This window comes from Nansenia antarctica (assembly GCF_963989245.1).
Source record: "Nansenia antarctica genome assembly, chromosome: 20".
NCBI classification, from domain to species: domain Eukaryota; kingdom Metazoa; phylum Chordata; class Actinopteri; order Argentiniformes; family Microstomatidae; genus Nansenia; species Nansenia antarctica.
Genome location: NC_137693.1, coordinates 4,674,863 through 4,686,872, shown reverse-complemented (window position 1 = coordinate 4,686,872; position 12,010 = coordinate 4,674,863). Strand labels below are relative to the sequence as shown.

The window sequence follows — 12,010 nt, the reverse complement described above, 5'->3', positions numbered from 1 at the left end:
TTTGCCTTAAAATGAACTCTTCATGTTCTTCATGTTTTCAGGCTTTAAAACATACATCGTTTTCTATAGGCAGTTAAATCTGGCCCATTTTTTTATAAGCCCAAATTTAAAAAGTACCTCAGTTCAATAATAATAATAATAATAAAAAAAAAAACTAACCAATAGCCCTGTCACCTAACGATCGTTCTAAATGTTCTCATTTTACGTGGGAGAATAAGTAGGCTGATCCATGCTTTCCATCGCCCGTACAGTCACTCATCTGGGAACAGTTGACAAAAGTAAAGACTATGTAAATGTATATATATGATGTAACTGTGGCATTAGCATTAGTTCAACATATCGGGTGATATCGGTATGTTGATAAAAAAGCTCCGTCCGTTTAATAATTCTGACACCCATCCGCGAGTCGCCTCTAGCGTCTGTCGCTGTCCGTGGTGCTGAAAGCAACACTTCTCGCCCGACTCGGTTGAGACTGACGCGTCCTCGGGGTAAACCTTATTCCATACAGCGACAAACAAAACTGTTGATAACGTTGTGTTAGCCTTAAATTGATTAATAGGAAGTATAAAGAGATCGACGTGTTTTTCTAAAGCGAATGATTCTATGTGAAAAACAATCTCAATAAAATATCTTCATGAAAGAAAACGGGACGCGTTCCAGAATAGGTTGAACTTATATGTATTGTTCATTCAATCATCAAATTGGCTACACCATGCATACATCTATTAGCACCTTATTGTGTGACTATATATATCCACACTGACAGTAGGTTAAATGTTGGACAACTTTACCTCGGTTTTCAAATACTCCTCCGTTGATAAAACACTCAACTGCGCACTTCTTCTTGTCAGCATTTCGTTTACTGATCCAGGCAGACATGGGAAAGAAATGTTCTTGCTGTCAATTATAAGGTAAGCCTCAGTAAATCGTCGATCAGAAAAATGCAACGGTAAGGTATTGCTCCCAATTAGGCGACAGTTACCGACAACCGACGCTTCATGCATGCAGGACCTTCAGGCGAACGCAGCATGGAATTCGTTTTACGCACTTCGAGCGTCTCAATTAAAGAGACCAAATAAAACACAAAGTAAAGACTAGTGGCTCTTCGCATAATCTGAAACAACATTGTTTCACCAGCAGACTATGTTCCTGGTCCATATAAAGCACGAAGATCCACACACAAGTAGGCTTTGCATTAAACTTCAATGTATTCACACTTGAAAGAGATGTGGGCTTTCACTAGGCAATCCGATATTTGGAGAAAATAACTCGTGAAGGCTATATTCCCAAAAATAGCTGAGGCATTATCCGTACACCACGAATCACGATCAATCCACTTTTTGCCATGGCAACGACGTTCAATCACGCTCTCTTTCCCGCCCTCGGCCGTTGGAGCCTCTTGCGCTCTGTCTCGCAGAGGGGGCTTGCTACAGTTGGCGCCAATTAGAATAAGTGGACCTATTTATTAGAATGAGCTCATCTGTGGTTGGCGCCTTTATGATAAGGTAGGCTAGTCTATTTGCAACCATTAATAGGCTGTGTTACCAAAAAGGCGTTCGTGCACACTTTGCGCACAATATTGGCACTGTTCCATCAGCCACACACCACCAATTAGGTAGCCAATGTGTAACATGTTTCGAGAAGGCCTATAGAATAGCCTCAACGGTATAGCGCACAATCATGTCACAGACTGTACGCTTCAGCAAAGGCAACTGACAACTCAATATGCCTATAGTGCGCTTAATACGCTATTGTGGCATTTGCTTAAAAATCTCCACCGATTATGATACTAAAGAGATGCCCCCCCGCCCCACATATATATGAGGACATAAGACTGACAAACTGTGTCTTCTTTTACATCACTCTATCTCTTTAAACATGCATTCAATTGTTGTTAATGTATCTAGATGTTCAAGTAGCCTATTATTGTGTACTGTTGTCTATTGTTATATTAGAATATTACTGGATTAGTCGGTTTGAATTCCTTTCTTCTTTTTTTCAATGATTTGCCTGATTCTCAATTACATGTAGGCCTATTATTTTAATGTTGATTTTTCTGTTTGGATTTGATGTATTTATATGATCTCTTTTCTTGTTTAGTAGAACTTTGTTACCTTGTTTAGAAAAGTGTATTATTATCCTGTCTTATTCTAATTATTCAAAAGGTACCTTATAGCTTTCTCACAGCGCCCCCCTCTGGTACATTTTACACGTCACCACCCCAAGAGTTTATAGCAAACTCACAGGCTATTGCTCAGCCTTTGTCATGGCCATAATAGTGTGCATCCCGGTGGGCTCCGTGCGCCCTGTGGCAGCGACTGACCCAGTGATGCGCAGTCTTGTGCTTGTTCTAGGCTTATGCACTGTTAGGATATTTATAGCATAGCATAGAGTACAGCACAGTGTTTTATTTGTATAGTATAGTGCAGGGGTCGGCAATAGGCGGCCCGCGGGCCATTGCTGGCCCATCACCAATAATATTTGGCCCAGCAGAATATTTGGAGAATCCACTTTTTTTTTTTTTTTTTTTTTACAATATCAGACCGACAGTCCCACATATAGCGCCTATAATGTCCGAATAGAGAATCTACCTCCACCTGAATAATGCTTATTGTACTTTTATCCATGTTGAGAGTGAATGACACAGGGACAGACAATCAGGCAGCGGGGTGCACCGAAGCGCACTGACGCTGAACCCCTCATAGTGAATCATAAGTAGGTGGACAACGTGTAGTGCTGAAATAGCCGTGTGTGGTTTGAAAAAAATAACACCAGCTCAGTAAATAATTCAAAGGTAATGTTTACGTATATGTGACTGCAACACACATATGAACAGTAACAAAGCAAATTCAGTTTAATATTCTGAAAAACATTGACAACAAAATCGGTGAAAAAAAGAAAAGAAAGAAAAGTAATCCGCTTATGCGAGGGGTGGTGGTGCATAGGCCTATGCTCCTGAAACGACAGAGCAAACCCGCTATTAGGGATAATAATTACAATGAGCCATTCATTCAAAATATACAAAATACAATTAGGTTATTAAATACAATAACGACAGGCTTGGTACTCACTTAATGTGAAAAGTGGCATCTCCCATCGGTCAGTATTTGCTTGATATCTGGTTATATGGACGTCACTTTAATCCGCAGGCAGTTCTCAAGTTTTTTTTTGCATCAATCGATTCCTCTCGTGCGTCTTTATCACATTCATTGAGGAAAAGGACGACTCGCATGTATAGAAAGGGAACATTGTGAGCACGGAAGATGTGAGTCTCACAACGGCTTTGCGTTGATGAAACCAGGTAGGATGAACATTATAGTTCGCTGTCCATTCCTCTTTAAATGCCCTGTTTTCACCGTCAACTTTCCTCTTTACACCTTTGGAGAGTGACATGATGTTTCTCTTGCTAGTTAGCAGGTTAAATGTTTAGCTAACTTCACCCGGCAGGCAAACAACCAATCCAATAATAATGTGACCTTGTCTGGGAGGAGGGGGGAATCATTCAGAATGAAAGTATGTTAAATAATTATTAGAATAAGCTAGGCTGCGCTACATCGTCAGTCCACACATTTATTATTCAAAACTATGGAAAAGGGTGAAACTACGTTTCAACGTTGTTGAGAATCACAACACAAACTTGCTAGTCAAGCCAAAATACTGCAACGTAATGGATTGGACTGCTACCTAGTTAACTACAACACTACTTTACATTGTTACCTAGTTAACTACAACACTACTTTACATTGTTACCTAGTTAACTACAACACTACTTTACATTGTTACCTAGTTAACTACAACACTACTTTACATTGTTACCTAGTTAACTAGAACACTACTTTACATTGTTACCTAGTTAACTAGAACACTACTTTACATTGTTACCTAGTTAACTACAACACTACTTTACATTGTTACCTAGTTAACTACAACACTACTTTACATTGTTACCTAGTTAACTACAACACTACTTTACATTGTTACCTAGTTAACTAGAACACTACTTTACATTGTTACCTAGTTAACTACAACACTACTTTACATTGTTACCTAGTTAACTACAACACTACTTTACATTGTTAGCAGGCTCACAAAACAAGCTGTGTTAGTTGACTAGCGATGTGTACATTTTTCGAAAGAAAAGTCAAAGCATTAGAATGTGTCACATTTTTTAACAATCAATTACTTATGAATGAATTAATGGAATGAATGAATGGTCTTTATTGTCATTGCTACAGTACAGGTACCAAACAACGAAATTTAGGAGGGGTGGCTCCCCTGGTGTTAGGAAAAAAAAAATAAAAAAAATAAAATAAAAAAATCGGGCCCGCCATCTAGTGGCTCAAAAAATGTTTGGCCCGAGGCCAAACCTAATTGCCGACCCCTGGTATAGTGGATAGTGTACATAGCCTTTATTTATGTAAATCAGCTCTTTTCCCTTCTTGTTTTTATTATTATTATTATTATTATTATTATTATTATTATATATATATAAAAATAAAAAATAAACTAGCACCAGGGGAGCCCCCCCTCCCAAATGTCGTTGTATGGTACCTGTACTATATCAATGACAATAAAGACCATTCATTCATTCATTCATTCATTCATTCATTCATTCATTCATTATGCTTCCTGATTAATGTGTAGGCTATATTGCTTTATAACAAATAGTATAGCCTACAACAATTGTGCAACACTAGAACATTGTATTTATAGGATACCCATTTGGGGGTTGATAAACAACAAGTAATGCAATAGAGGAACACCGTTGAAGAAGCTAAACTTTGCTACCAGGTCATTAAGTTAATGTTATGCTTATTTCTCACGCCTACCGTAGTGATTTCCCACCCTATAATAGTGAACTGAACAGAGAATATTTTGTTAAGACTATCTCTTATAGCTTTCCTCCGTTAAGTAATTTGTACTGAGGTTTTGTGCGTCCTGTTCTCTATCTGGCTTCTCTGAGCTCCAACCAGCTCCATCTAGCTCCACTGCGACTTCCGGTTGGGAAAAGCACCCAATACAATTTTGAAAAAGTGTACATAATTATTGATATTTAAAAATGTTACAATGTCTATTATAAAAAATAAAAAAATAGTTTGTATTAATTGATCCGGAGATCCGGGGCTATTCATAAAACATTCGGGGCTATATGCCCAGGACTAACGATGTCACAGTTAAATGTTCCACCTCTAGATTGCATAGGGAACCACTATGCAGTTCAGCAGTCTTTCATCAGGGTAATTTGGATATTAGAAGAATTACAAACCCGTAAAAACACAAATAATACATTTAGAATATGACATGTTTATTCCCAGATATAGTTACATATAATTTGTGGTTCCTTTATCTATCCATATTTAGTATTTTTAAATGCTCAAAAAGTTGAATGTGGGCGATTTGACATTGACCGGGGTTAGGGGTAGGTGGACGACGGAGTTTTGGACTTTGGAGCTCAGAGAACACAGATCTGTTTTCTGGCTGCGGCTGCGTCGGTTCTGACTGATCCTGTGATGCGCAATCTTGTGCTTTTTAGACTTATGATTTCTTGGAATGGTATAGCTTACGGCGCAATCAATAGTTTACACAGAGGTCATGTTCTTGTGTGTGTGTGTGTGTGTGTGTGTGTGTGTGTGTGTGTGTGTGTGTGTGTGTGTGTGTGTGTGTGTGTATAGGCATTGTGTCCATTTACCAGGAATGTCATGCCTTTCACTCACAATAACCACTACCTCATTCTCTCATTAAAAAAGTCACCTGAATAGCTTGCTTAACAGATGATAAGCAAAACATGTTCTTTTGACATTTTAGGCAGCATCCCCTCGCAAAATATAGGCTACGTCCATGTGTGTAGGCTATATTCTTAAACAATCTACAACAATAGCCTAATTGTGCAACACTAGACTGACTTTACTAGACTATACTTAGGGCTATATAAGTCAGTCCAAAACTAAACAAAAAGTAGGCTTAATGCAGTAAAGGGATATCGTTGAATAAGCCAAACATTCTACTCGGAAAGCGTATTCATTATCTTTAAGTCTGTTGTGTTTATGATTTATCTGGCTTGCCTTGTTAATTTTCCACTCAATAACAGTTAGCGCTGTTAACTGAGAATCCTTTGTTTATGCGGCCAGAGGGGAAACCTGGTTTCTAATATAACTAATAGGCTACCTAAGCAAATTACAGGAAATAATAATCAGTATAAATCCCCAAAACATGTAATTGAAAGTGACATTCTTTTGTATTGGGTTACAACTTACAACAAAATACAACAGACTAGAATTCATTAGGGTCAACTATGACCACAAGACCCTGACATCAGAATATCAGAGTAGAACACGTGTGTGTACTTGTGAACCAACCGCCCATGAAATAAGCTTCACCCCAGGGTTACTGGGCATGTGACTGCTCGGGACCAGAGCAAAGAAGGGGGGTTGAACAGAGAGGAGAAATGTAGGGGTCTACAGTAGGGGAACGTTGTGGACTATATTTTAACCCGCTCTCACACTTTGCCCTCTGCTTAAAGGCTACAGTCGTCGGGCTGCCGTGTGCGTTGTGATATGTCGCGATGTGGCCATTGATTATTATCAGCTTCTTTCTGTGCCATGCAGGGCCCTCATATCAGCAATTCCCCCGTCTTTGCGTCACCGAGGAAGCCTTTCGGTCTAAGGAATGTTGCCCGGCTTGGGAGGGGGACGGATCGGCCTGTGGGGCCCACTCTGGCCGGGGGTTCTGCCAGGACGCGGGGGTCTCAGACCTGCCCAACGGGCCGCAGTACCCCTTCTCTGGGCTAGACGACAGGGAGAGGTGGCCAACGGTCTTCTACAACCGCACGTGCCAGTGCGCAGGTAACTACATGGGCTTTAATTGCGGAGACTGCAAGTTTGGGTATTTTGGTGTAAACTGTGAAGTGAGGAGAGAGTCATTGAGGAGGAACATATTTCACATGTCGGCGGCCGAGAGGCAGAAGTTCATCTCCTACCTGAATCTGGCCAAGCACACGGTGAGCGAGGATTACGTGATCGTCACGGGGACCTACCGGGAGATGGACAACGGCTCACAGCCCATGTTTACCGATGTGACTGTGTATGACGTGTTCGTGTGGATCCATTACTATGTCTCAAGGAACGCTTTGCTAGGAGGGCCCGGTAATGTGTGGACCGACGTGGATTTTGCCCACTGGGCGCCCGCCTTTCTCCCGTGGCACCGTCTGTACATGCTCCACTGGGAGCACGAGATCAGGAAGCTCACCGGGGACTCGAGCTTCGCCATCCCGTACTGGGACTGGCGGGATGCCCGCGGCTGTGACGTATGCACCGACGACCTCATGGGTGACCGGAGCCCAGAAGACCGCAACCTCATCAGCCCGGCCTCGGTGTTCTCCTCCTGGAGGGTAAGTCTGACCATAACACCGTGAGATCATTCAATTACATTATGTAAGACAAAAAGCTATATTATGGCTTCCTCTTCGGTTTGTTTCATTTTCCAACTTTGCTACTTTCGGTCAAAATGTACCAGTGTGTTTTGCACAGTGATATCTCTGGAACCCCTTATCCAATTTTGATGGTTGGTTGACATCTCATTTGAACTGTCAAAGCAAGTAGAATCAAGGGGTGGCAGACAGAATGACACCAGGGGTTAATTTCATATTATAATTTTGCAGCAAGTTCAAAGATAGTGTTTACTGTACATTACTGTATATTATACAAATGCCTGCCATGTAGGATGTGTGTACTGGAGATGGACATTATTTAGTTAGTGTTGTAGCTGAGATTCTTCCCGTTCCATTGTTGTATGGGATGTATGGGATGTATTGATTTTATTTATTTTTTTATTACCCATTCATTTCCTATGGCGGTCAATTCTGACCGGAAACATCATAGGTGTGACACGGTTCAATAAATCCCCCAAAATGCAATTCAATGCAATCAAGTGTATATGCTCAGGGGCCTAGGGTGGAGGATAACATAAGGTCTTGAGGCAATGGGATGAAAAACACAATATTTATGATTCCAAACAAAGTCATTCGGTCAGATTTGACCGTCAACAGAAGAGGAAGGTTAAACATTCACCAAACTTGAAAATACCAAATGATCAAAAAAGACAAATATAGTGCAATCATTTGATTATTGTAAGATAACCAGTTTATATGTGGGCCTTAATGTGGACCATGTCCCAGAACATCATGGAAACGGACACAAAACATAGGCCAAAAAACGAATCAACTAACAAATTAATATTCACAATTATTCATCATTAAAAATGACAAAACCTGACTGCAGTGAATGAGTTGGTGCAGGAGTGGGGAGATGAAACGGTATTCCTCGTGTCTGTCTTCCCCTTAGGTTCTTGCAGTTAAGCGTGTCCTGTGATTAGCACGCAGGAGCACACACACACACACACACTCACACACGCACGCACACACACGCACCCACGCACGCACGCACGCACGCACACACACACAAACACACACACACACACACACACACACACACACACACACACACACACACAGCACGAGCACGTCTCCACGACGTACCAGCAACCGTGGGCGGCCGCACACTTGAGATTTCTCTGTACGAGGGTTGCATTGGATATTAGATCCAATAACACAGTATTGTTTTCTGCGGAGACAAGACAATTAAATCGTTTGGGATTAATTTAAATGAACATTATTTCTAAATTCATAATTAGATTCTATCTGTATTACTGCCTTCCCAGTCAAGTACGGTAGGGACACCCACCGCCCACACGCACACTGTATGCGTGCAAGAACACTCAAAACATTAATTTGCAAGTGTGCACCGGCATAATCACGTCCCACATCATTCAGACCCTCAGTGAACCTAGAAGGCAGCAGACATCGACATCTGAGAGCCACTTTGGTTTGAGGACATAATGGAGTAGAGTTATTGATATGATTATCCTGAAATATGGACCACCTGTAGGCTGCAAGAGGAACATTATGATGTTGTATGAGTTGTAAACTTGCAACATTTTGGCTTCATTAGCAAGTAACTGGTGTTGTCAGAAAAACACATTGTTTTCATTACTGTGTGTGTGTGTGTAGGTGATGTGTTCACGGGCACCAGACTACGATATCAGAGGGGTGCTGTGTGATGGCAGGGAGGAGGGGCCGTTACTTCGTAACCCTGGAAACCACAACCGCAACGTTGTTGAACGTCTACCGACAGCAGCGGAGGTGGAGTTCACGGTCAGTCTACCCGATTATGACACAGGAGCCATGGACCGCACTGCCAACATGAGCTTTAGGAACACCCTAGAAGGTACCTGGACCGTGGTCAAATTCCAAATTCCAAATCCAACACCTGGCCTTTCTACCTAGATCCCTGGGTACCAAAGGCTATGCATGTTCATGGTTCCAGACCCTATTCTTTACCCCCCCTCCCCCCTCTGTGTCACTGACATTCCCTCTATCCTCTTTTGAGCACACCTAGAGGTTTATCTATTCTCTTCTTTTCTCTTCTCTTCACTTCTCATCTCACCTCATTTTCCAGTCAGTCCCGATCACTTAAACACACTCTGCACGGATTCTGTGCAGTCGGTCATAAGTCTCTCACAATGTGTGAGTTGATTTACTGTTGATGAAAATGGCTTTAATTAAAAGTGTCTTGGTGGTGAAATGAATCTTTTAACATCCACCCCTGTCAGCCTGAGGAGGACGGCCTCTTGGTTTTGTTCTTGCGTAGCCCCATCCTCCTCTCTCAGGTTGTAGCTTGATACTCACCCAGAACCACGGTTTTGCAGGTTTCGGGGACCCGCAGACTGGTCAAGGGAGTAGTCCCCGCATGGGTATGCACGCTGCTCTCCACGTCTTCATGAACGGCTCCATGTCATCAGTGCAGGGGTCTGCAAATGACCCCATATTCCTACTGCACCACTCCTTTGTAGACAGGTGGGAACAGACACACTCACACACACACACACACACACGCACACACACACACACACACACACACACACACACTTGAATACTTTATTTGGGTGCACAGTAAAGCATTACAAGCTGACACCTAAAGCCAAGGCCACTAATAAATGTGACTAGGATCTATTTGAACAGTTTTGTAGAAAAGGTTTCCTCCATGCAAGGTCACTCCAAATATGGTCACCTCTCCTCAGGTTTCGTCAACAATGTCAGATGGATTTGACACATTAACCAACTTGTCCTAACATGGGAATGCTTGTGAATTTTTACTTTTGATGGGTGATGCGTGTCTAACTGCCTACATGCCTGTTTGTTGTAAGTCACTTTGTATAAAGGCATCTGCTGAATGCCAAAAATGTAAAATAATAATAAAAAAAAGGTAAAATGTCTTACTTTGTTAGCAATTAGTTTGAGAATGTGGACATGCTTTTGTACGTATGGCAGCCATTAGTGATATGTGCCACTAACTCCATCCACACACACACACACACACACACACACACACACACACACACACACACACACACACACAATAACCTCTCCCCCTCTCTCTACTAAGTATATATGAGCAGTGGCTGAGGAGGCATCGTCCGGCACCGTCCCAGTACCCAGAATCCAACACTCCTATCGGACACAATAGAGACTACAACATGGTGCCCTTCCTGCCCCTCCGCAGGAACAGAGAATACTTCATCTCCAGCAAGGACCTGGGATATGAATACTCCTATCTGCTAGATCCCAGTAAGTGCTGCCTGTCTGACTGACTGACTCAATTCTACATTGAACCTTTTCATACATGGAGGAGGGGTAGTAAATGATGATTTATCTTTCCATCTATTTCCCCTACTCGTCTCTCTCTCTACTCTCTTCCTCTTCACCGCTACCCACTCCACTTCCTGTTTCTCTCTTCGCTTCTTCTCTTCCCATCTCTCTCTACTACATCGTCCTCTCCTCCCCTTTCCCCTCGATTCTCTTTCTCATCCCCCCTTCTTTCTTTTCTCCTTTCTCCTTTTGTCTCTCTTCTGACCCCAGACCAGCAGCTAGTCGAGTCCATGGGCCCCTACCTGGAACAGCTGCGGGCTGCATGGCCCTGGATACTAGGGGCAGGGATCTTGGGGGCCCTGGTTGCTATGATTGTGGCTGTGGTTGCCAAGACTGCTGTCAGGTTGAGAATGTTCCCTCTCTCTGAGAGACATCCCCTCATCGTCGACAGTGACACACAGGACTACCACACCACCATATGAAGATGTGACGAAAGCAACACACAGGCATAATGTCAGGCCCTTGTCCTGTACTATTGTCACTCTTTTATTATCTTGAATTATGCCTTATCGCCTTATTGTCTTGTGCTGCAATGTCAGGAACTGAAGCCTAAGGATTTTACTCTCTTACACTTGTGTAGTGTGACGTAACTATAAACTTGAAACTTGAAACATACACAACACATCTCAATAAAGCTGTGAAAATAAAGTAGCTTATTTTCCGCTGTTACACCTGACATGTTTTCAGACCAGTAGCTATACTGTGCAGATGAAGGTGAGGAGAGGAGACGCAGAGAGGGTGAGGAGCGAAAGCTGTGAAACATTTGTTTTGGCACTTTGGTGTCAATGAGGAGGATACAGTCGTTTTCCGAACCTTTGATTTCACTGTAATAATTCAATCTCATAGGATACAGAAAAGATGGCACAATAGTGTGACAATAGAAAATACCCTCCAAAGATGTTACAGTACAGCAACACTGATTGCATTTATTTTGGGATTATTATCTTGAATAGTCATTGTATTTGCAGCCTACATGTTTGGAATACAATAAAGCATAATTTGAAACTGTGCAATGGCATTCTTGGTCCAAATGCAATGTTTCGTCTATATACTGATATATAGGATACCTGATATATTGCAACCAAATTCATATTGCAGGTTTGAGGGCCCCTAATAAATGAATGTACCGTTGCTGTTATGTCTGGCTGTACATGATGGCCTACATGACGGTGTGCTTTTTTTTTGCCTACAGTATCATCAATTAATGGCTAAAAACAGATCCAATAAAAATAAATATTAAAACGAGCA

At 42.0% G+C, this 12,010-nt stretch overlaps 1 protein-coding gene across 1 annotated transcript; it reads left to right on the top strand.

Annotated features, from left to right (window-relative positions):
- Positions 1-6,562: 6,562 nt before the first annotated feature.
- LOC308174880 (tyrosinase-like) lies at positions 6,563-11,184 on the top strand (the record flags this gene model as incomplete). Its single annotated transcript, XM_080549990.1, has 5 exons — positions 6,563-7,387; positions 9,065-9,281; positions 9,763-9,910; positions 10,500-10,681; positions 10,973-11,184. The coding sequence occupies 5 exons, from the start codon at positions 6,563-6,565 to the stop codon at positions 11,182-11,184; spliced, it is 1,584 nt and encodes a 527-aa protein (XP_080406116.1).
- Positions 11,185-12,010: the final 826 nt, after the last annotated feature.